We start from the raw sequence: 25,539 nt of genomic DNA, 5'->3' as shown, positions 1-25,539 counted from the left end.
GAGCCCGGGCCCCCCCGCCGGCCCCTCCCACCCCCCCTCCTGGACCACATTGAAATGGGGCTGATGTTGTCAAACTCCTAATTGTGCGGAGCTTCCCTCATCAGATCCCCCCCAGGCAAGGATCAGGATCATCTACTGAGCAACAGGACGCTGGGTTTATTTATAATAACATTAATAACAACAATAGGAAGAAGCCTAATAACAGCTACAGCTGCTGGAGAGCCATCCCTGAGACCCTCTGCTGAAACTGATCCCAGACCAGTGCGGCTCAGAAACATGAGACTGCCGAGGTTCTCCTCCCTGCTCCTGCTGCTCCTCATCTGCAGCCTGGCCCACACAAGTAAGTCCTAAACTTTTTATTAGGAGCTGATGAACTGTCTGTATGTTAGCCTATAAAAAAATAAACTGCTCTCCTCCAGCTGGATGATGTTTAATAAACCTGATCAAAGTAATAATATTTTAGAGAAATGTGCTTTTTAATTGCACACTCCTCTGACTGAACTATTTAAGGGGGGGGGCTTCTGTAAAGAATGTGGGTCATATCTATTTTCTCTGCCTGATTCCTGCTTTCTTTACAAGGAAATTAAAAAACAGAAGCAAAACTACACTTCCTGTAGCACAGCTTCAAAGATAATTTTTACATGGTTACTGTTTTTACAAATCCTAAACCTACATTTACTGTTGATGGTTTACAGTAATCATAAATATTAACCATCAACCTGTGAGGTACAGTTCATTGTTTGCAGTTTAGTGGTTTTAACAGTGTTAATAATAAACTTTAGTGTGAAACTTTTAAAACTTTCAACCTTTTCTTCTTGTTTTGGGGGGTTCGCATGTACCGGCTCAGCTCACCTGAGGTCCTACAGCCAATGAGCTGTAAGCACTCCAAAAAAAAGGGTGTGTGTGAGTGTGTGTTGAAGGGGGGTGGTGGGCTTATTTAATTAGTTTGTGTGGCTTCGGTACATCTAACGTCAAACCAACTGGAACGATTTTTAATTATTGACTTACTTCTTTTTTCACAAATGATTTACCAGAGGCTGAAATGAGTAGTATTGTCAGTTTTGTGGAAACACATGTTAAGCATTCCTTTTTGAAACACACACACACACAGAGACACTCACTCACACACACATTGTGTTGAAACAACCTTCCTCCAGTTTTGGTTGTAAACTCAGACACTCCTAACGTTAGACCGGTTCCCGGTATTCTTGTTTTGGGAAATATTAGTGTGTGGCGAAACATGTGTCGACTAGTCGTCAGTCATTCACATTTTCACACCAGTTAGACCCAAACATTACACAAAGTTTTTGCGTCGCTAATTATTATGGTATTAGTCATAATTTACACAAAAAAATCCAAATTTTTGGAGAAATTCTGTAATTTCATGTAATATTTAAATGTGTGTGTCGACCCATCTCTAACCAACAAGTGACAGCCATAAAGGTTTTTAAATAGAAATATCTAAATTGTATGATAACTGGTGACAGACACGACCATGTGCACATTTCTACCTTTCCCAGAAATGATTTGTACTCGGTCAATAACGCAACCATTTGGTTCAGTTTGTCTTTCTGGGACTGAACTTTAGGCCCGTTAAGTAAACAATCGGCAGGCAAGTGGGGTTTTAGTAATGCGTCACCACTTTTAGGAAAAAGAACAGTTTGAAATTAAACTTGAAACCCAAAGTTTTGACCCCCCCCCTCCTGCATTGTTACTTTGTCCTAAAGAAATAAAATATCTTTTTCCATTTGTAATCTCATCAAATACTGTAAAACGGTTTTCTCAACCTTCAGGAGTCAAAAGAAAACTAACACTAACCATGACTGATGGCAGCAGATGTAAAACCTAGTTTTCATTCAGGTCTGAAATTTGAAAGCATAATTTATGATTTATCTTTTATTAATTTTTCTGATGGCGCACATCCAGGAAAATGTAAATATCTGAACATGAATATTTAATACCTATGTAATTAATTTATTTATTGAGTTCCTAGTATAAAGCAGAAATGTTCCTATTCTATACAAAGATGTTTTATGCCTTGCAGCTTGTGACATTACAGTTAAATAGACCCTGTCTTTCTTCCAGTTTGGTGCCTTCATTAGTTTCATTAAAAATGGAGACTGAACTTTGTTTTCTTTCAAACTTTTCTTTTTTGTTTTTTGCTTACAGAGACAAAATGTACTAAAAATGTGGGTACTTAGGGTTATGAACTTTCTTGTGTAATTAGCTAACTGCACACAACTACATATTTCCATTTGAGTTGTAGTTTAAGTAGTTTATCTTCCATATTTTAACCTCTCCTTGTTTGTGTAATGAGGCCATATATCTCATTAAAATTCATCTGTCTGGAAACAAATTGTATATTTCATTAAGATTACCTTTACTGAAGCCTCTTTCAAAGTTTGTTGATAACCAAGCAGGGATACCATTTCTTTTTTTTTTAAAGTGGTACAAAGCACAGATAGAAACAGTTTTCTTTAGACCTGTGGTGTTGTTTGCTTTCCTAATGGCAGGAGATGGTCTTTAGTTGAAATGTTTTGGCCCTTAAAGCGACAGTTCGATCTTTCTGAGGAGAACGTTACGAACCGTCTTACTCGACGCTCATAGCTCTTTGAACGGCTTCAGTTTGAGGGAACAGAGTTCATTTCTGACCATACTGACGAGCTGTCGTTTAGTCCAATCACAGGCCAAGGGCAAAACAGGTCGCTGCCGTCTTAAAACAGCTTAAATCTCAAAAATGTAATTTCAGGACATGGTGACGCTATTTCGTAAACCTTTACATCAGTTACACAGCAATTTAGAAATAAACTATTAGACCAATCTTGCAAGAATTGTCTCTTAATCATAGAATTGTACTTTAATAAGCATGTAATGTGAAACTAAAAGCAATGTAAAGTGTTATAACATCGTGTTTGCATTAACCGCTGAAAGTTTTAAGATTGAAGTTTGGTCTTGTCCCCACTTGGACTAGCCGTCAGCTCATCATTCTGGTCAGAATGAAACTCTGTTTCTCCAAAATTAGTTTGTTTAAAGAGCTATCTACAACAGGAAGGACACTAGTTGTTCATATATATATATATATATATATATATATATATATATATATATATATATATATATTTTACTGAATCCCCCTACTTTACAAAACATCTGAACTTTCCTTAGATTGCAGCTAAATCAGCTGCTTGTTTACATCTGTCTGTCACAGATGCATTCACTACCTGCGGATCCAGCAATTTCCAGTGTGGGAACGGTAACTGCATCACAGTGAGGTGGGTGTGTGACGGCACGGACGACTGCGGAGACGGTACTGACGAACTCCCAGCTACCTGCTGTGAGTAACGTGCGACGTCCAGCTGGATTCGTTGTGGCTGTAATCTGTGCAAATCTCATACCCTGTCAGAGAATGAAAGACGAAATGAGTCATTTTTTCTCTCTCGATATTTTCTATGTAATTTCAACTATAGTGGTCAAAACATGTAAACCAACAGAGTTCAGCTGCGCAGACCGCCTCAACCACTGCGTACCGAGCACCTGGCGTTGTGATGGGAAAGCTGACTGCGAGAATGAAGCTGATGAGAAGAACTGTGGTAAGCATGTCTTGTGAGGTTTCTTTCGGCATCCAGCTCTTTTTTGTCCAGCTTCTGTTTGCTGGGACTGGCCCGTCACGTGTCTTCTCTTGTAGCTCCCAAGCAGTGCACGAGCTCGGAGTTCCGCTGCAAGAACGGCCAGTGTATCTCCTCTTCCTTCGTGTGCGACAGCGACGTTGACTGTTACGATGGCAGCGACGAGGTCTCCTGCCCGGCCGTCACCTGCAGCTCTGCGTCATTCCAGTGCAACAACACTGTTTGCATTCCCCGCCTGTGGGGCTGCGATGGCGACACCGACTGCCTCGACGGCTCGGACGAGTGGACCGAGAACTGCGGCGTGAAGACCCCTACCCCTCCTACCGCTCACCACTGCTCCTCCATGGAGTTCCACTGTGCTAGCGGCGAGTGCATCCATGGCAGCTGGAAGTGCGATGGAGAGTCTGACTGCCTCGATCGATCAGATGAAGCTGGCTGTGGTAAGTGTGTCTGATACCTGATACCTGGACTACGCTTAATTTTAGGTTGCCTTACATTCTCTCCTCGCCGTTTCCCTCCAGCTCATTCCACCTGTCGCCCAGATGAGTTTCAATGCAACGATGGCACTTGCATCCATGGCAGCCGCCAGTGCAACAGTTACTATGACTGCAGAGACATGAGTGATGAATTTGGCTGTGTCAATGGTACAAAACCCCCTGTCCCATTCTTCCTGTCCTCCAAATAATCTGCAGAATCCCTAATTTGTATTTGTGCTTTATTTCATCGTCTCACCCACAGTTAGTCGCTGTGAGGGTCCGACCAGATTTAAATGCCGCAGTGGGGAGTGTATCAGCATGGAGAGAGTGTGTGACAATAAGCGGGACTGCAGGGATTGGTCAGATGAACCTCTCAGGGAGTGTGGTGAGCACAGAGGCTCTTCATTCACAGCTGTCTGTTTAATTACAAGCTTATGGGTCTAATTAGGGTCTCAGCATCTTCAAAGCTGTAATTTTATCCTCGTCAAGCTGCTTTCTTCTTCTCTTTGCAGGCTCCAACGAGTGCCTGTACAACAATGGCGGCTGCTCTCATATCTGCAAAGACCTGAAGATCGGCTATGAGTGCTTATGTCCAACTGGATATAGCCTAGCTGATAAAAAACGTTGTGAAGGTAAAGCTACACAGCCACAGTGTAAGAAACATTCATCCAATTTCATTTAGGTTTTATGACTTTAACGCCGGTTAACAAATGATGCCAATCATTTGTGACACAAACTCCTCTCTGTCCCTGACTGTGCTTTCAGATAAAAAGGGAAATTGCAAATCTTATGAGCTTATTCTGTTTAATTACTGAGCTTTTTTAAACAGACATTGATGAGTGTACCAACCCGGAAACCTGCAGTCAGATCTGCATCAACCAGATGGGCAGCTACAAATGTGAATGTGAAGAGGGTTACCAAATTGATCCAGCAACCAAAGCTTGCAAGGCCATTGGTAAGTGTGATTCTCCCAGGTTATACTAGCACTTTGACATATTCTGAATAGATGTAAAATAAAATCCCAAATAGTCTTATAAAATAGTTGTTGTTCTCTCAGAGGACAAAAAACTCTCTTACCTTATAAACATGTTGAAGTATTTTACTGTATGTAAATTACATTGTTATTTAAATTATTTACAAATTTTTAGCAAGGAAAAGGTAACCTATGATATAAACAATACTTAACATTTATTACACAAAATGAGATATGAGTGGGAATACTCTAACTAATAGCTGCACTACCAGGTGTGCGACACAACCACTTTCCCATGGAGGGCAAATTTACCACCTGTAATCTAAATATTTCTACTGCTTGGTCCTTATTTAACTTTCCTTTTTTACAACCACTGGCAGAAGAACTTTCATCTTGATGGCAAGTAATTGCCACTATTAAAGAAACACTAATAAACAAACTACAGAACACACTGAGCAATAATTATCTGCCTGAGTAGGTGCCATATGGCAAAAGCCAATAAACAGGTCATAAACCCTCCTGCAAATCACTGGTTTACGCAATGATGTATTTTCTATAAACGCGCTGTCACGTGACCTTCGATGCATCGAAAACGCCGCCATCTTAAGGAAGTAATTCATTTCACCCACTCCGTTTAGCATTACTGTAATGCCTTGATTTTGCACAGCGTTTTTTTTTTTGCACAAATCGTCGCGGAAAATGCCCAGACAGCATAACCTTTCATCGATAAGCGGGTTTTGTTTATAATAACAAGGCTGTCTAACAAGGAGGAGAACTGAAGGACAAGAATCTCATCTCTGAGGAGCTCAGAGCTGGAATCACTTGCAGGTAGGTCATTAAATGTGACATCTTGATGCTTATTACATGAAAATTAAGATGTTTATGTCATTATATTATATATCTACTCAGTTTACAAAACACATTCATGTGACCCTGTAGCCGATGTTACTCAACTCTCTTTGTTATGGCATTATAAACTTTTGTAAATTAAATGAATTTTTTAATGTTTTTTGGATTATTGTATTTAAAGTTTTGTATAAATCCCTTATTAAATATGCAGATGATAGAACTTAGAACATATTAGAAAATCAACAGTGACTATAATCCCATCTAAAATGTGTTTATTTTCATTTCACATGTGGTTAGAATCTGATGACGGCTCACCAGGCTGAACGCTCTGAAAGTGAAGACTCAACAATCACCAGATGTTTCCAGCTGTGCACCCTGACCACCGATGATAGGCAGCAAATTGAATTTGATCAACATGAAGGAAAGATGGTGACTCAGCAGAGGAAGCAAAATAATCTCTTTTTAAATGTTAAAAACATGCTTTAAAGTTACTGCTGTTTAGTTCACTATGAATATAATAATCAATTATACTGCCAATATGATAACTAATTCCTGATTAATGAGTTTAGTTCTTCAATAATGTACTCAGAGGTTGGATCTTGTGTTGCAGCAGGTTTTTACTGATTTTATTAATTTATTTCTGTATTTATTAAGCTGTGCAGTGTAACCCTCTGTCCAAGGCTAATTTCTCCCAAGGGAGACAAATAAAGAGATTTTAACTTTGACTTTTTTTTAAATCCTCAAACTCTTAGTTGACAGTTCCTCCAACATCAGGCTGAAACATGTAATCAGATTACACTCATCATCTTAAAAAAGAGTCTGTTTATTATTATTATTATTATTATTATTATTATTATTATTATTATTATTATTATTATTATTATTATTATTATTATTATTATTATTATTATTATTATTATCTGTTAAATTAATGTTTTTTAATTATTGTGGTTATTATTACAATAACAGTGTATATCTGTGAACTTGTATAATAGAGTTCATGTAAAATTGTGCTTATATTACTCACAAAAAATCCTAATTTCTGAAATCTTCAGCATTGCTTACATTGCGATTACTTTAGCACACTTTAGAGCGGCGTGTCATGTCTATAGTATATATGTCATTGGATTTACGTGTAAAGCAATGACTTATGGGAGTTTCAAACTGCTACTAACTTCCTGTAGTGGCTAGCTGTGGTGCAATGCTAATGCTAATGTTAGCTTGTACATAAAGAGGAACAAGTTGAGATTTGGTCTGTCCTCTGTAACGGTGCCACAGCTAACAGTGTTTGTAACATCATTTATAAATAAATATGATATTCTTTGATACCATCTGTCACTGAGATCTGTAGTGAGAGTAGAGAGCAGGTGGAGGAGAGTCTGGAGAGGTGGATGAATGCTTTTGAGAGAATAGGAATGAAAGTCAGCCGAAGAAAGACAGAATCCATGTGTGTAAACGAGAGGGAGACAGGTGTAAAGGTGAAGCTGTAAAGGGTAGAGTTACTAAAGGTGGATGGGTTTAGGTACCCGGGGTCAACCATCCAAACCAGTGGGCAGAACACATGAAAGGTGAAGAACAGAGGGCAGGCATCAACATCGTCTTTTTATACACCTTTCTTTATTTTGGTCAATATAAGAAGCAATGAAGGGACACAGGTCGTGCTAGCTATCTGTTTTAAGGGTTTGGTTTTGATGTACATACTAAGAGAGTCATAAAATTACAATACATACTGATTTTTGGTGAAATTGTTGTTGCATCACCAAGTTCAAATATTTCACCTAACACCTATTTAAATCAGACTTTAAACATTTGTGAGACTATCAATAAAAATATCTAACTTTTCCACTGTTGTTTTGCAGGAACGATAGCGTACCTTTTCTTCACAAACCGCCATGAAGTCAGAAAGATGACTTTGGACAAAAGTGAATACACAAGAGTAATTCCTCGTCTGAAAAACGTGGTGGCTCTCGACATGAACATGGCCACCAAAGAGATCTACTGGTCAGACATTTCCCAGAAGAAAATCTATAGGTAAACAAAACTGGAATTAGAATTAGGGTCTAATAAATGTTTCTTGTTGATCGTCTTGTTTGATTACCGTTTTACCTTTGATCCAGAACTCCAATGGACTTGGCTGAGGACTCCTCTCATCACCATGTAGTCATAGGTAATGACATTGATGCTCCTGAAGGAATCGCCTTCGACTGGATTCACGGCAACCTGTACTGGACTGACAGCATTCGTAGGACGATCTCTGTGGTAACGGCTGATGGTAGACACCGCAAAACGCTCTTCCACCAAAACTTATCAAAACCCCGTGCTGTTGTGGTCGACCCTCACAGCAAGTAAGCTCGTGGCAAAGGTTTTCTTCATGTTTGTACAATCCACAGAGGTCAGTGTGTTTAGGTGATTTAATTGACAATATTTGAACCCAACAGCTTCATTTATTGGACTGACTGGGGAAATCCAGCAAAGATTGAGAAGGGAGGCCTTAATGGAGTGGATCGTGCCGCTCTGGTCACTGACAACATTGTGTGGCCTAATGGCATCACATTAGGTAAGCACAAGCATTTAAGACCCTCTGCTTTTAGCTTGTTTATTTATTTATGTGTGGACACTTAGCAATGGTGACTCTGGTCTAATCCATTGTCCCCCCCACCCCCCACCCCCACCTCCCTACTCTTCCAACCTCCATTACCTCCCACTTACTTCCTCTCCAGACTTACTAAACCAGCGGCTCTACTGGGTGGACTCTAAGCTGCACACGCTCTCCAGCATTGATGTTCAGGGCGATGGTCGCCGTACCCTCATCATTGACGAGCACCAGTTGGCTCACCCGCTGGCACTCACAGTATTTGAGGTAGATGAACCCAAAACTTGTCAAATAATCAGAACGCTACTATTCTTTCCCCAATATTTAAAATGCTCAAGCTTTGTTGGGGTTTTTTTGTGTGTGTTCTCTCAGGAAAGGGTGTTCTGGACAGATGTCAGTAACAACGCCATCCTCAGCGCCAACAGGCTGACCGGTGATGATGTCGCACCAGTGGCAGAGCACCTGTCATCACCAGAGGACATCATTCTTTACCATAACCTCAAACAACCTGCTGGTAAGAGAGTTATACCACTAAAATCTATATTAAGGTTCTTTAAAGTACTCATTAAATTAAGAATTATATAAGTACTTACAAGTATTTACCAACAATGACAGCAAGGTAATGGGGGTTATCTTTGACACTAAGGCTTTGGAAGAGTATCAAATATACAGAAAGAACTAGACTTTTTTGTTTTTCATTATTATTGACTTCACTGTTTAAGATAGTTTCTGTCTAACAGCTTCTTAATTTAAAAACCTTAAAATTAAAACTCTTTCTACCATCATGCTTAGAGTCATGAAACAGGCGTGAAAACTGTTTGCCTATTTGTACTTTTTCTGTTTTGGTCACTATACACAAACTTTTGTGGGTACAAAAAGGACCCACCTGCCACGGATCCTTTGCTATCTGACATAGGGTCTCTATGTACCCGATATTGCTATATATATACTGGTTAGAATTCGGTTAAGATTAGGACTAGGATCACTCATTAAGGGAGAGACAAAGATCCAAAGTTGTAGCAAGCAACATTTAATTTAAGGTCAAAAAAGGAATGTAATTTGATTAAAATTAGGGTTAGGTTTAGGATTACTGGGAAAGGCACAAAGGTACAAATGTGGATTCAAATTAGCATATTTTTTTAATCTTTATCTGCGTAGTTCATCAAAATATTCAGCTACTAAGAGAAGCAAATGGACATAAAGTTATGTACATGGGTACAAAATGGTAACACCTGGCTTTGACTTGAGGGTCCAACACAGGGGTTGCAAAGTGGCAAAGGAATAAAGTAACCCAAACTGTTGGTTCAAGAGAAATTGTGAGCCTATATGCTAAACCTTTAAAATGTTTTTAGTTAAAAATATGGTGGTAGTGGAGGCTCGTAATGATTTAGTGTTTCAGAGATAATATACTATTAGCTGTATCTATAACTTCAAAGATAAAATTACATTAGTTCTGAGTGAAAAGTTGTGAAAACACTTACCATGAGGGTTTTACACAATGCACATCATTAGCTAATACAGTAAAGTTCTCACAAAAACATAGGATAGTGTTAAAATTTAGAAAAACTCTTTTGTTTCCATATTTACAGGTGAAAGCCTTACAGCAGCTAATAGATAAAGTTTCATATAGCCAAGCTTAGTTTCCCCATTTTTTTGTGCTAAGGTAGGTTAATTAGCTCTGAGTTTTGGCTTGATAGTCTTTATTTTGCACACAGATAGATCACACTTGCACGTATCTATTATAAAATCATGTATATTTGTACGAAACTTTGATAATGTTTATTACAGCTTCACATCACAGCTTTAAAAGGCCTGAACTAAAACTGTATTTTCTTTCTTGTTGCAGGAAGCGATTGGTGTCAGATATCCAATAGCAGCTGTGAATTCATGTGCCTACCTGCCCCTCAAATAGGCAGTCATCCCCCAAAATATACCTGTGTCTGTCCCGATAACATGATGCTAGCCAGGGATATGAGGACTTGTGTGCCTGGTGGGTAAACGTCACAAGAAGAATGATTAATTTTACGTAGGAAATGACAAAATCATGTGTATTTATTATTATAATGAAGCAGATACATAAAATGGATTGATAGAAGGATGGTATACTGAGCTAATTTTGAAAGTGCTCACATCTCCTTTTCTGTTTTCTGTATTCCACCAGCCGTGCCAACCCCTGCAGTTCCTGTAGAGCCTCAAACCCCATCCACTCGTCCTCCTCATCGCACACCGGTACCACCCAGAACCACACCAAAGACCACGTTAAGGCCACAGGTCCACACCACTACTTCAGTGCCCCCTGTAATGACAAGCACCACCACAAAGCCACTACGGCGCACCTCGAGGCCTCCTGTTAGGACCACCACACCTTTACCAAAGAAGCCCTCACCTCAGCCAGAAAAGCCTAAAATCTTGCAGACCACCACAGTGGCTCCTGTCACCTTACCAAGCAAGTTGGCAAAGTGTTAATTCTGAATACTTTTGGTCATTTTGGTTTAGCCTACTGCATTGCTCTCAGTCTTTTGAACAGACGTTTAGGATAGTTGTATGCATCATAAACTTACATTGTTCTTATCCTTCCCTCCAGGTGTTCGACCGGTACTAGCTACAGTTATACCCACAACTGCCTCCACCACCCCAATAGCTCTTTACCTTGTCTTACCTCTAGGTATGTTGCTTTAGAATCCACTGTTGCTCAGATTTCTGTTTCTATTCATAACAACAGGTAGAAACCTTGACTCATCTTTTTTTGGACCTCTCTCTATCCAATAGCAATCGTTTGTCTGGCGGTCGTTGGTGGTGTGCTGCTATGGAGGAACTATAGGTTGCAGAATACCAACACAATTCACTTTCACAACCCTGTTTATCAGAAAACCACAGAAGACCAGGTGCACATTTGGAAGAGGCACAGCTTTGATGGTTATGAATACCCTAAAGTAAGTCTAAGAAGTTACTTCTAAGATGTCTGTATTATGTGCTAATTGTCTTAATGTACAGTATATCAAAGGAAAAATATGTCACTTCATCATCAGAATCTACAGTCAAAATGAAAGTTGGGTACCTAGAAGGACTAGTTTGGACATAATTTGGTCCATATGCATATCAGTGTTGAGAATGTAAAAATTTGATTTGCGAGGAGCTGGTACTTGATGGCGTTTGATAGGAGTCACGTTGTGGGTTTGCATGAGGTTGTATCATGCAGCTACCTGGCATGCAGGGCAAACTGATGTTCCAGTAACTCTATACTACAACTACAGTAATATGTATGAGGTCACCCACATACGCCATGAAAGTTCCAGTAATCCGAGACAGGCCACATTAAAGAGGGATGACAGAACCCCATGACATTTGTGCCTGCCACCAAACAGGCATTTTACTCTTTAAACTTTGTGTCATCCTTGAATGTGTCTCAATAACTGGCATCAGCCGAACTATGGGTTCACCGTCCCATACGAAGGCTGCCATTAACCCCACAGCAGAGATGTCTGTGTTTGGAGCAGCACTGTAACTGGGAGACATGGACTGATGATGAGTGGAGTTATAGCAGTGATGATTTTTGGTTCTGCATTGTTATGGATCGTGTGTATGGTGGTGATGAGGGGAGAGAACCAATCCTGCCAATGTTGTGGAGAAATAAACCAACATTACTCTTGTGTGGGGAGCCACAGGGTCTGACTTCAGGTCACCTTTGGTTGTGATTCAGGGGACCCTGAATCACACAACGCTACATCAGTGACATCCTGTGTCCGAATGTCTTACCCCTCCTGAAAAAGAACCCTGGTACAGTCTTTCAACAAGACACCACCCACCCATCTATGGACTGTCTGCATTGTGTTAAGGTCTTTGTGTTGTCTACCTCTCGATCTTTCTCCCATCGAACATGTGTAGGATCAACACAGATCTAAACTTGGATGCAGTGATAATCAGTTGAATCTCGAGGTCCAGTTCCAACAGCTGTTGGCTTGTTTGCTGCAGGAGAGGATACAACAGCTGTGCAACTTTGTTTCGCACTGAATCATTGCTTGTATCCAGGCCTGGAGGAGGTGTAATACCCTACTGATGTGGGACCAGCCATGAACCGAACTGCCAACTCTATTATCCATTTGATATTGTAACCATTGTAACACATAATCCTTCAGCACGTGCAGTTTCCTTTCATTTCCACCCCTCCATCTCGGTGCTTAACTTTATTTTGTAAGTGAATGTATTTTATGTCTAAAGCTGTTTTTTATTTTCTGTCTTATCAGAGACAAATTGTGAGTTTGGATGAAGAGGCAGACAATCCAACCTTCACTGAAAACTGAAAAATGCCAGGTGGAGTGGAAAATGAAAAGCAGCCTTCAAGGTCCTTCAGCATTTTGACCTCGCACAGCACAAAGATACGGCAGGTGAAGCTTCGATCTGCCAACTCTGAACCACTATATCCTCACTAACAAGTGCTCCACAGTGAAAACAGCTTGGGGAAAGACCAATTTCAGGGTTCTGATTGTATTTCTTAGTACTCAACAAAACATACCAAACCGCCACATGTTGGACACCTCAGTCTATTCTTCTTTTCATCATATTCAAAATGGGACTCTGATGGTAAAACAGAGGAAAAAGACCATTGTTTAAGCCATGTAATGTCTTTTTTTTGTGGATCATTATAACAATGCATTCAATGCAACTTCTAACTGGTCAATTCCTCAAAGTTGTGAAAAGCAGACTTCACAAACACAAGACCCATTATAATTGTGTTGCCATAATGGGAGTAATGACATCATCATCATGTGATGTCATCAGTGATGTCATCGCTGTATGTTGAGGAACTCTGACAGCACAAACCTCAGCCTAAGGTCGTTAAAAGAAATTGTAGGAGCCGGATCGTGATCCCGATCACCACCAAAATGTAATCATTTGTTCTTTGTGACAACCTTAACATTTCCTGAAAAATCTGTTCATTGCTTTATGAGTAATCTTGTGCACAGACAAACAAACAAACGCTATCGAAAACATATACCTCCTTGGCGTAGGTCAAATATCAGTCCAGCTGAAAGTGATTGATGGAGTCTTACTGAATCTTGCACTATTTGTAATTAAAAGCAGATAAGGATAAATGTGTAGCCATGCACCAGAGGAGGGACTTTAACCAACTAAACCGGCAACTGTTTGTTGTCTTTTTGTTAATCTGCTGACGGTAATGTTATCGCTAACATGCAAATTTTACCGACATGTCAAGCTTTTCCTCTTGCGCTCATATGGTAAGTTATGTACGTACAAGTTCAACCACTGTGACCTCAGTATGTCCCATGTCAATGTGTGTGATTTTGTTTTTTTACGAAAACAAAAACATCATTCAAAAGGACTCCAGTCGTAGTCAACCTCAAGGGAAACAGCACATTATGTGTTGGTGTCTTGATTATACGTTACTTAGAAACTTCTCATCCCAAATATTGCCACATGGTCTCTCAGAGCAACTTTCTGTACGATCATCTGCAGATGGCCTTAAAAGCCCAATATTTAAAAAGCACGTTTTTAAATCTCCTTCTTTTTTTTTTTCAAGAACAGAACATTCCTTTAAGGCTGAAAAGCTTTGATGCAGCCATGTGTGACCAGTAGGGTTGAGTCTATTGCTCCACATCCTGTATATATTTATGGGCTCTCTTAGGACCAGTTAGCCTTATACCAGCATTCCTTAAGATAGATGTGCCCAAGTGAGATTTAAAAACACAGATTTCAGTAGCTGTTAGTGATTATTTCTATAGGGACAGACGCGTGCCTTTAGATGTCGTCTGTATTTTCATGTTGGTGCTGTCGATCTCAGTGAATTTCTTTGTAATCATCATGTTCGCCTGTTTACGTTCGACTGATAAGGTTACGACTTAGAGAGATGCTTCAGCCATTTTGAAAAAGGGCTCTGTGTAAAAGCTATGAACAATTGATATCTCAACTGTTGTGGATGGCTCTTTGAATGACCTTAGTTTGGACAAATAGTTTAGTTCTGACTGTTAACTAGCTGAAGACTACTCCGACTGATGGATTTTCATAATATTTCTGCTGGACTAATTGTGTAATGTGAAATTGATGGCAATGGAAAGCTAAAAAAATATAGAATGAACTGCTGACTCAGTAATGTACAGCTAAGCCACTTTGCGGTCCAATCGTTCTGAAGGCCTGCCAGACTGAGGTCCAGTTTTATTTAAATAAAAGCGTAAATAACATTTTTTTTAAATTAATGCCAATGCTTTAGGGTTCCACGTCGTACTGCCATATTTATTATCCACTTCAAAAGTCTGAAGCATTCTGGCTATTTATAACATTCTCAATGGTGTCAGGGATGAGTCAAAATGTTGTTCTGCGTGAACTGAAGCGTGTGCATTAATTTTTCTATATCGACCAGTAGAAGTCTGTGAGTATGACCTCAGAGTGGTGCCTGCTACTTCTCTCCAGACTAGCCATTAGCTCATCAGTCCGGTTAAACGTAGGTAATAATTGGTTGTAACTTTTACACAGAGCACCACTTCAAAATGGTTGAAATATATATATATATATATATATATATATATATATATATATACATATTTTAACTTTGCTGCGTCTGTTATTGACAGCTACTAGGGAGATAAATACCTGCTGAAGTCTTTGTTGTTGGTTAATTGCAGTCTGTAAATATGATGTTGATAAATGTACATAGTGGTTCGCCTGTTTTTTATGTTCTTGCCTTTAAATAAGTCATGTAAATAAATAAATGCTTCTATTTATTTCAGAATGAGTTGGCTCTGGAGTCTTTTTTTTATTATTTTTCAGTGAGCTCTGAATAAACCCTCTTCTAACTCTGCTTTAAAGCGTCTTTCTCTGTTTATGTCTGGGTTTACTGGTTGGATGGATGGATGGGTTGGTTTGGGATTTCAAGTTAACTCAATCTGCAGTATTTGCTCAAAAGGCAACTTGAAACAAAACATGAGCAATTAGGATTAGATCCGTTGTTTAGACATTACTCTACAACAGGGGTGTCCAAAGTCGGTCCTCGAGGGCCGGCATCCTGCATGTTTTAGTTCTCTCCCTAGTGGTTGTAACAACCTCCTCAGCAAGTCAGTGTTCTGCTTAGGCCTTCTAATGAGCCATCATTTGATCCAGGTGTGTAAAACCAGGGAGAAAACTAAAACATGCAGGATGCCGGCCCTCGAGGACCGACTTTGGACACCCCTGCTCTACAACGTACTGTATTGTGTGTTTTCAGTGTTTTTCTGCTTTTAAACGCTTGGGTTAAATTTACTCTTTTATCTGAAGTTCTCAGACAGCTTGAACTGCTAATCCACTCGTTTAAAACCTCAACAATTTATTATTTTACTTCCTTATTTCTTTATTTATTTGACTAAGTTTTCATCCAGTGTTTGGAGGTTGGGGTTAGTTACTGGAACTCAGATGTTCCACTGAAATCCCGCAGAAGTCCGGTAAAGTTCAGCTACAGTACACGTATTGTTATTTCTGTGGATTTCTAAGAATTTTCTCCTCCTTGCTTCTCTCCCACATGGGGCAGAGCCATGTGGACATATGGTTTTTGTACGCTGTCAGATCTGGTAACATGAGACGGGGGGAGGCTTTTTTTTTTAGCCTCTGCTGCTCTTCTTTAGAAAGCAAGCTCTTTCCTAGAAAAGCTCCGGGTCGAAGTGAAAACACGACCATGTTTTTTTTTTGTTTTTTTTCTGTGTGAGATCCTAAATAGTAAAAATATCAAAACAGTGAATCTGGGTTAGTTATCTGTGAAAACAAGCATTTATACCAAATCTGAACTATCAGTTAATATCTTTAAAAAAAACATCAGCTAAATTTACAAATATGAGGCTAAAATTTGGTATGGTAGCAGTTTAGGGTCATTCACAACACATACTCCAAGTGCTGACACATCATATAACATCCTACTACATTGGGTAACATCTAACAAAACAACTCGATCATTTCTCAACATAAGCTGATCTTACTTGAAACTCTGCCATGAAAGGTAGCCATAGAAAACCAAAAACATGTAACAGAAACAGCTCTGTGAGGCTGGCCATGTGTCGTCAAACCCATCAATACGGCACACATCAGGTTCAAAGTTCAAGGCTGAGGGAGAGCGGAAGTGTTCAACAGATAAAATGAGTGAAAAGATGTGACAAATCTATACACTCTCCGTTTATATCTAAATAAACTATCTGAACATCTCTTGGTTTGAGCCTGATGGGAGACACCCATCATCCAAATCTCCAACTCTGAGGGGAAGAGTTCGATTTTGTTTGTACAGACGGCAGGAAATGTTCTTTGAAAAGAGACAGCTAAGGTTCAGACTAAACTGGAACAATCTGGTTCTAAAATTCTGCTGCCAGAGTATGTTTGCTGTCCATCACCGTTTTCTGATTTGAATGAGATCCAACCAAGTATTTATTTTGTGTTGTCACATTCTAGTTACAGACACAGACCATCCTTACAACATATATATATATATATATATATATATTTATAGAGAGAGAGAGATTCTGAGCAGGCCTCGGTGTATTTCACCTGACCTTCTGACACGTGTCGCCTCCCAACGGGTGAGGATGTGACATCACTGCTCACCTGATCGCTGGAGAACAACAGCTGTCAGCTGGGCGGCCAGTTCCTGGAGATTCACGGACCTTTGCTCAGACTCTGTTTTTCTGACAGACAGACCGACCACATTTAAAAAACACACTCTGCTCCCCTGACAGGAAACCTCACCAGTTAAAGGCCTAGCATTCCTTAAAAGCCACCTGTCATGACAGAGTGTTAAACTAAGATCATCTGATGCTGACAAATGAGTTGTAGCTGTTTCAGTCAAAAAAAAAAAAAGATTATAATGTACAATTTCATGCGACATCATAAGTTGTCGTTCTCAGACTACGTGCTGAGGCTGGTGCCTGATCAAACTGTAGCTCAGGATCAGTATCAGAGTTATAGTGAGATGGATTCAAGATGATTTTGAGACGCCTGCAACGACTGTTGCAAGACATTCTGGTGTCAACTAGTTGCCAGCAGTTGCAGCCCAGTGAGAAACTACCTTAAGAAGGCCAGAAGGGACATTCACTCGTCCCTCCTCCCAGCATCCTTCTCCGGCTTCCTGATATCTTCCAGCTTCCTTCAGATTCCAAGCCGTTCCCAGGACAGGAAATATATATATATTCACTCCAGTGAGTTCCTGGTTCGCCTTGGGGTCTCCTCCCTGTGGAACATGCCTGGAAAACCTCCAAAGGCATGCATTCAGGAGGAATTATTGAATAATTCGATTCCCAAACCACCTCTGCTGACTCCTTTTGTTGCGGAGAAGCAGCATCTCTACTTAAATGCATTCAGATTAGCTATAAATTCATCCTAACAGCTAATCTTTTTTTTTGAACTTAAGTTGTTCAAAGAGCTATCTGCAAAACATCCCTTTATATATATATATATATATATATATATATATATATATATATATATATTTTTTTAATATAGCACATCATTACAACTCTTTTACAGTACACCCACAAGAGATTTGCTCGTGTTCGATAAAGCTTTATTGTTGTGATAATTCAAATGTTCAATGAACACAACAATAACAAAGCACCTAAACTGAACATGAAGTCAGATGGTCCCATATGTCACATGGGCTCGCCCCCTCACCTCTTCCCACATGAGTAAACATCCTCTCCAACACACTGACATGTTGACATTTAACTCTCTGTACTCATCAGTGTTTGTATTTTGTCAGACCTGATTCACGCCTTTTAATCGTCAACATATAGTAAATTTATAATGATTTTAAGCAGATTTTAAGGTAATTGTATTTCATTGTGTAGAAGGCTAAAATCAGCTTCAGGACTATCTTTTTTAAAGAACTTCTGAGATGTTGACAACAGGTCAAGCTGGTGTTTGAGCGCCCCCTGTAGGATAACGCGGATATTTAATCTGAAGTCACCGGAAGTGACGTGATTCGGCACCCAAACGTGCGTCTGTCGCTGCTGCAGCGGCTCATTTATATTAATGTACACTTCCTGCCTTAAACTTATCCCAACACACTGTCATTACAAACATGTCAGACAAGTCAGAGCTAAAAATCAACTCCCGGTTCGCAGAAAGGTACGAGAAGTACCGACAGAAGGAAGAGCTGCAGAAGCGTAAGTGTGGCGCTGCTAGCTAACTAGCATGATGCTAACAAGCCAACGTGGGGACGCGTGTGTGGCTAGCTTCAATATTAAGTCGCGTTCAGTGTTGTGTTGTTTGGAAATGCGTTTGTTTCCGGTTTGTTTGTGCAGTGAAGGACCGGTTCGGAGACCGAGCCGATGACAGCGACTTCGAGTCGACTGAGTCCAGTTCTGATGACAGTGAAGTGGTTAGTATCTCCTCCTGGTTTATGTCCCTCTCAGTGATGTGTTAGTTAGACAGATGTTGTCCGAGTTGTTGTTTTTCCCTCCTGCAGGAGCTGGACCCTGAAGTGGAGAGAGATTTTTACAGAACATTGTCCCTGTTGAAGAAAAAAGACCCAAAGATCTACGAGAAAGATGCCAAGTTCTACTCAGAAGGTGATAAACAACGATTAGCTTGACTCTTAATGTCTAATAATCTCTTATGATACTGACTGCATTTTAATCTTTTTTTCTTTCAGAGACCTCTCACGATGACGCCAAGCCTTCAACATCGAAGAAAGACAAAGTCAAACCCATGTATCTGAAAGATTATGAGCGTAAAGTGATTCTGGAGAAGGAAGGGTGAGTGTGACTGCAAGGCATTTAAAGCTCTGTGCTTAGAAAAAGGTTAAATAAGTCATGTTGGCTTAAAAATTATAAAATAATGGCATTACCTTTGGTAAGCGTTATGCTGGACTTGGACTTTAATTCAGTAAATAACATTTCAGAAGTGTCAAAACTGTCAAAAGACTGCTTTCAGACATAAAAAAAAGGATCTATAAAGAGTTTGAGTTTATATCTAGATAACTGTGAGCTGCTTTGTTTACATGCTGGGTTTCTTTGGCTATATGGTTTTAAAATATCTGCTAATTCACAAGTTAAAACTTTCACTTATTGTCTTCATGTCCTCATTTCGTCGTCAGTTTTATCAGTCCACCTTTGACCTTATGCCCATTTTGCTTCTTTTGGTTTTGAAGCATTTCTGGTTGAGCCCTGGTGTCATTAACAGCAATATTGCAAAGAAAAATGAACCAAACTTTGGAACATTCAGCAGTCAGACTGCAGCAACCAGCTGGTATTAATATCCTGCATCCGTCAGTCATCACTTCCTGTGAGGATTACTAATGAAATCACCTACATTTCAAATACGCTGCTGCCTCAGAAGAGGAAAAACACAGCAAAAGTCTACTGAAATCCTAATTTTACTGTCTGTAATCAGCGATATTCTGAAAACAGACACTAATCCACACAACCGATCAGAGCTCTGACACAGAGATTAGTTTTATTTATTTATTTGTTGCGCAAATTGATCATTTCATGAGGTTTTTGTTTAAATTTCTGACATTGTTGCCCAAACACCACAGAATAAAGAACAACAGCTTCTTTCTCAGCCTTATGTTGACATCTCTGTTTGTAATGGCTAGTTTTTTTGTGTTTATTCTGAGCCACAAAGCAACATAACAATCAACATGTTAAAATGTCTGCTTTGTGGCTCATTAGTTTTCCCTCACTGCTTCAAAGGTCCAACAAATGCAGAAAGATTTGAAGTTTCTAATTTCTCAATCTGGTTCCATATTTATGGTATAATAAAACATGTACCAGCTGAAATGTAAGGTGTAAAAGAGGAGATGCTTTCCCTTTTTTGCTGGTAACACGATTTTCTTTTATATTGCAGCAAATATAAGGATGATGACTACGACAGCGATGATGAGGAAGCTGCCAAGAGAAGAGAGGTAGGCAAACTTTTCCATCTGAGCTGTAATAATGTTTCAAATTCCAGTAAAGGCTCAAATAACCCTCAGTTTCTCCTCTGAAGAGAGCCGCCTCTCCGAGCTACATCCAGGAGCAGAAGCAGCTGAAGGACAGGTAAGATAAGGCGTCCTGCACACGTCCTGCGGTCGTACCGGGACACCTAAATGAACCATAAAATGTTCCTGCAGCTTCCGCAAGTTTGTCCAGGACAGTGACGAAGACAGGGAGGACGATGAAGGGTCGAGTCTGCTGACCAGGAGAATCAAAACGCAAGAAGAGAAGGTGAGAAAACGGCACCGGACGCCACTGCTGCTCAGATTCAAGCGGTTGACGTTTAAAGCCTGCCTTGGTCAGGATAAAGTGGCCTGCTTGTGTTGCAGGATAAAGAAGAGGCTGATTATTTGGACTGGCTCAAAGGTCAGGCTGAGCTGGAGGGTCCAGAGGAGGTGGAGGACATGGTGAGTTAGTGTATGACGGGCTGGTTTTAACCGGGAAAACAAAATATTCTTACAAGAACGGTTCGTGTCGACGCAGAAATACTTACGAGACTACTGGAACGACCCGGAGCTGGAAGAGAAGGAGCGATTCCTCCGAGATTATGTGCTCAACAAGGGCTACCTGGATGAAGAGGAGGAGGAGGATGATGAACGGTTGGCTGCTGTTGAGTTTGCAAAGTTTAAAACCAACGAAATCTTTTACAGCCTGCTTTTACGATCGTTCCTCTGGATGCCTGCAGGATCCCGACTTACGATGAGGTGGTCCAGGATGACGTGGGGGATTCTGAGGAGGAGGGGGAGTCATTCCTGCAGCGCCAGGAGGACTTTGAGAGGAGCTACAATTTCCGTTTTGAGGAGCCCGATGCCCTCCAGATCAAGACTTACCCCCGAAACATCGCCACGTCCGTTCGCTCCAAGGATGACCGCAGGAAACGCAAACGGGAGGAAGTGAAGGAGAGGAAGGAAAAGGTGCGGCTGGCAGAAAATGTGTCGCTGAAATGGCTCTGCTTCATTAGAATTGACTGTTTTTGTTGTTGTTGTTTATTGATTAATACAACCCCTATTTCAGGAGAAAGCTCAGAAGCAGGAGCAGCTGAAGCAGCTGAAGAACCTGAAGAGGAACGAGATCATGGAGAAGCTGCGGGAGCTGAGGGGCATCGAGCAGCTGGCTTTCAGTCAGGCCGACCTCGAGGGAGACTTCGACCCGAAACACCACGACCAGCTCATGCAGGTCAGCGGAGAAACGTTCAGAACGAGCGCGCAAAAAACAACAAAGCAAACGCTTAGTGTCTGACCTGAGCAGCTTCCTGTTACTTTTCCACTCACCTGAACCACTTGTGTTTGCAGAAAATCTTTGGTGATGAATATTATGGAGAAGAGGAAGAGGAGAAGCCTCAGTTTGAGGATGATGATGAGCTGGAGGGTGAGCTGTCTGACTTTAGTTCTTTTAGCCATGTTTGCAGTGATATGAAGTTGTTGTCTCGTATCCATCAGAGCACTGGAACTGGGACACTTGGACCGGAGAGGGAAAGGAGGAAGACTACAGTGAAGAGGAGTATGATGGAGAAGGTTATGATCCCTCTGGACCCCACTGCGAGGATGAAGGCTTCATCGTAGGCTGACTCGTTGACTGCAGTGTTTGTCATCTGCTCACCTGTGTAGCACCGTGATGGACTGATCTGTGTTTGTGTTTCTGTAGATGGATGCGGACTACGATCCCAGCCAGCACACGGCCTCCAAGAAGAAGAAGAAAAAGGAGAAGAAGAAGATGAAGGAGAAGGATTTGCCTCAGATGGGCAAAAAGAGAAGGAAATCTGTGTTTGCGGAGGTCATCACCAAAAACAAGCCGGTGTTTGATCCCCGTAAGTCTCGGGAAACAAAGTGAATTATGTTTTTCTCCTTTTTTTTTGTTTGATTTGTCCTGACTGGAGGCTGCTCTTATTTCAGAGGAGAAAACCTTTGAGCAGTACTTGGATGAGTACTACAAGTTGGACTATGAGGACATCATCGACGACCTTCCATGCAGGTTTCGCTACAGGCAGGTCGTGCCCAACGACTTCAGCCTGACCACAGATGAGGTAACGAGTCCCGCACCCGTCAGAAAGCTGATGTCGGTGATGACATCATGATGATTTCACTAAAACGATCTGTAAGCACATGGCTACTGTGGACATGAGCTCGTTTCTGGTGTCAATGTATAACTTTTTTCACAGTTTCAAAAACACAGATTTTATTCTGTTCTTCTTGTAGTTTTCTCTGGTCCTGTGTAGTTCACAGTATCCCTCCCTCTCCCAGTTGTTGTTTCAAGCTGTCAGAGAGCTGCGTTTGGCTGAAAGAAGGAAATTTTCCTAAAAGAAAAGTGACGTTGGAGGCTTTGAGAACTTAATGAAAGCATAAAACAATCAATCACGGCTTATCTGCCAGAGCAGCGACGACCATGATTTGAAAACAAAAATTTGCAAAGATAGCGAACATGTTTATTGGTGAAAGAATCCAATTACCTCAGGGTCTGTAAAACCCGGCTAATTAACCATCTAACATCAGATTCCCAACAGTACTTTCCACAGAGCAAAACGACCAGAAAGAAATAATATTCTGTGCGACGTATACTTTCATTTTAATCCTCTAATTTCTTGTATTAATTCAATGTTTTTGCTGAAGTTGTTTACATCTGTTTATGAAAAATTAAGGCATCCTTTTAAAAAGGCCTGCTCTGGCTTTTTGGTGTTTTAGCAGCTCATCAAAATGTTGTTTTGTTTTTTTTAACTATTCATGAAAATATTATAAAACAAGGATAACTTGGATTTAACGGCACTGAGGAAGGATTTCAAACAGATCTGTCGTTTTTTTGAAATAGTGTGTATTTATTTCTTTTGACCTTTGAAATCATGTAATCTAATAATTTAATTTAAATTACAGGTTATAATATAAGTTTAGGTATGATGTATAAATGATATTATTTCAGCAGCAGTTGTAAGTTTAGTAGTTTTTTTAGGTAAAAGGTAAGTAGATCATGTGATATACTGAAACTGTGGTATTTTTGCTCATATCGTATCATACCATGCTTACAGTTCACAAAACCTTATAGGCCTGTTGTGCTAAGCTAATTATCTACTATACTTCCCATCCAGACAGAGTTTAACTTGAAGCAGGCAGATGAAATTAGTTAATATTGCTGCAGTGATGAGCCTCTGAAGGACTGATCTGGTATTGCTTCCCTCTGGGGACAGCTCTGACCAGGGAGTGATCTCACTTTAATCTTCTCTCTGAGCAGACCATACTGCAGCTGCGGATGTCAACAAAACAGATGTAGAACTATCAAACATGGCTGTATTTCTTCTTTTCCCCCCTTCAGATACTGAACGCTAACGACAAGGAGCTGAACCACTGGTGCTCCCTGAGGAAGACGTGCATGTTCAGGTACCGACTCTGACGTGGCCTGGCCGTTGTCTCCTCGGCCGAGATCACTGAACTCCGATTTGTTTGCTCCTTAGGTCTGAGAAGGAGGAGTTGGGCGATTTGAAGAACTACAAAATCAAGGCACAGAATATGAGGAAGAAGAAGGACGTCCTGAGCTCCATATATTCTGAGTGAGTATCACTCTGCGCACTAATTCCTTAAAATCCAGTCAGCAGGGGCGGGGTCCACCCTCTTTCACTTCAAGTGTTTTACGTATCGGGAGAGACTGGCAGCTGTCTTAAATGTTTTCCACTCAGGAATAATGTTTCTCTCTGTAGAAGGGTGGACTCCAAATTGTTTGGAAGTGACCTTTAACCTTTCTCAGATTGATGCGCAGCAACAGCTGCCTCTCTGAGGTAATTGCTGATGTCTTTTCTCCTTCCACCTGTCTGCTCCAGAGCTGAAAACTGACAAAACTCCTGCTTTTATAGAGGCGATCAATCGATACATTTGATCAGGAGCTCCTGGATCTTAAATCCCCTAAAAACAGCACACAGCTTTTTCATTTTGTTTAATAAATACTGACATGGTGGAATCTGTTGTGTGTTATTGGATATTTGAAGTTATGACCAGATCATTTTTATTATGTCCTGATACGTAAAACCCTTGAACTGAACGTGGATGAATTTTTCTTTTTCCCCATCAGAGTAAATCTGCCACTGCTTTGGTAATTTGTTCCAATATTTACCTGAACCTAATCCACAGGGAGGATAAAGAAACTTCAGAGGCAAAAACCAAGCTGGGGAAGAAACGAAGAGATCGTCTGAAGAAGGCGGAGAAGCCCGGCCCGGCAGCAGAGGACGTCAGCGCAGCTTCCAATCAGGACTCTGCAGAGGAGACACTTTCCCAAGCCCTTCATGATGCAGTGAACAGCACAGAAGAAGAGGAGAAGATCCTAGTACCGAAAAAGAAGAAGAAGAAACTGGAAGAGCAAGCCCGTGACACTGCTGAGGAGGCAACAGTTAAACCTGCTGACACGATAAACAGGACTGATAAACCAAAGTGGTCCAAAAAGAAGCACAAGCTTTCAGGCGGCCGCCTCAAATCAGGAAGCAGGGGGGTGAAAATTGGCGGGCGGGAGTTCAGCAGGCAGAGACTGAAGGCCTACGGGCTGAACCCCAAGAGACTGTACTTCAGACAGCTGGGCAGGCAGAAACGGAAAGCAGAGGAGAAGAAACTCAAGCAGAAAAACAAAGAAAAATAAAAGCAACATCAGAAATTAGTCAATATTGATGGCAAATTGAAATTAAATTTTCAAGGTTCTCATTTACGTGGCTGTAGTTTCTTTGCAGTGACACACGTTGGTAAGACTAAATTACATTTGTATGGTAAAAATAAATCACCTTAAACCAATTGTGTTCATTTTCTCACATGTTTTTTAACCTGACCATCAGCTGAAGGATGAGGAGTTATTTTCTCTTTTAGCTGTTCAGGTTCATAAGGTTATATGCATTTAGATGAGCTCATAAACATCAAATGATGCATTTAGTGATGATCTTTTAATTTCTACATTTCTTATTAGCTGAGTTTTATTAACAATATGAACAAAGTTTGTGCCTGGGGAAAATTTTATACTTTTTATTTTTATAATTACTTAAATGTAATCAGGGTTTCTGGAGCTTGGGTTCATTTTTGACAACAGACAGAAAATTTGAATGAATGTTCTCTACTGTAGA

At 40.5% G+C, this 25,539-nt stretch overlaps 2 protein-coding genes and 1 non-coding gene across 3 annotated transcripts; all 3 read left to right on the top strand.

Annotated features, from left to right (window-relative positions):
* Window positions 1-62: 62 nt before the first annotated feature.
* Window positions 63-15,262, top strand: ldlra (low density lipoprotein receptor a). The gene is made up of 18 exons (XM_017416748.3): window positions 63-340; window positions 3,209-3,334; window positions 3,468-3,590; window positions 3,686-4,066; window positions 4,148-4,270; window positions 4,365-4,487; window positions 4,615-4,734; window positions 4,932-5,057; window positions 7,784-7,955; window positions 8,042-8,269; window positions 8,363-8,481; window positions 8,645-8,784; window positions 8,890-9,031; window positions 10,364-10,507; window positions 10,679-10,963; window positions 11,102-11,182; window positions 11,287-11,450; window positions 12,762-15,262. Exons 1-18 carry the CDS (start codon window positions 277-279, stop codon window positions 12,816-12,818), a joined length of 2,718 nt encoding a protein of 905 aa, XP_017272237.1. The 5' UTR covers window positions 63-276; the 3' UTR covers window positions 12,819-15,262.
* Window positions 15,263-18,444: 3,182 nt separating this feature from the next.
* Window positions 18,445-25,446, top strand: kri1 (KRI1 homolog). Its single transcript, XM_017416484.3, has 18 exons — window positions 18,445-18,647; window positions 18,786-18,862; window positions 18,950-19,052; window positions 19,136-19,238; window positions 20,332-20,389; window positions 20,473-20,522; window positions 20,597-20,690; window positions 20,789-20,866; window positions 20,943-21,058; window positions 21,145-21,373; window positions 21,474-21,635; window positions 21,752-21,827; window positions 21,899-22,017; window positions 22,104-22,266; window positions 22,352-22,482; window positions 23,760-23,824; window positions 23,899-23,994; window positions 24,569-25,446. Exons 1-18 carry the CDS (start codon window positions 18,563-18,565, stop codon window positions 25,065-25,067), a joined length of 2,304 nt encoding a protein of 767 aa, XP_017271973.1. The 5' UTR covers window positions 18,445-18,562; the 3' UTR covers window positions 25,068-25,446.
* LOC112450535 lies at window positions 23,580-23,678 on the top strand. The gene has a single exon (XR_003039184.1). It is a non-coding gene; the product is annotated as a Z30 small nucleolar RNA (small nucleolar RNA).
* Window positions 25,447-25,539: the final 93 nt, after the last annotated feature.

Source organism: Kryptolebias marmoratus, linkage group LG12, assembly GCF_001649575.2.
Source record: "Kryptolebias marmoratus isolate JLee-2015 linkage group LG12, ASM164957v2, whole genome shotgun sequence".
NCBI lineage: Eukaryota > Metazoa > Chordata > Actinopteri > Cyprinodontiformes > Rivulidae > Kryptolebias > Kryptolebias marmoratus.
Note: the sequence above shows the minus strand (reverse complement) of the source record. Positions and strands in the feature narration are given on the sequence as shown.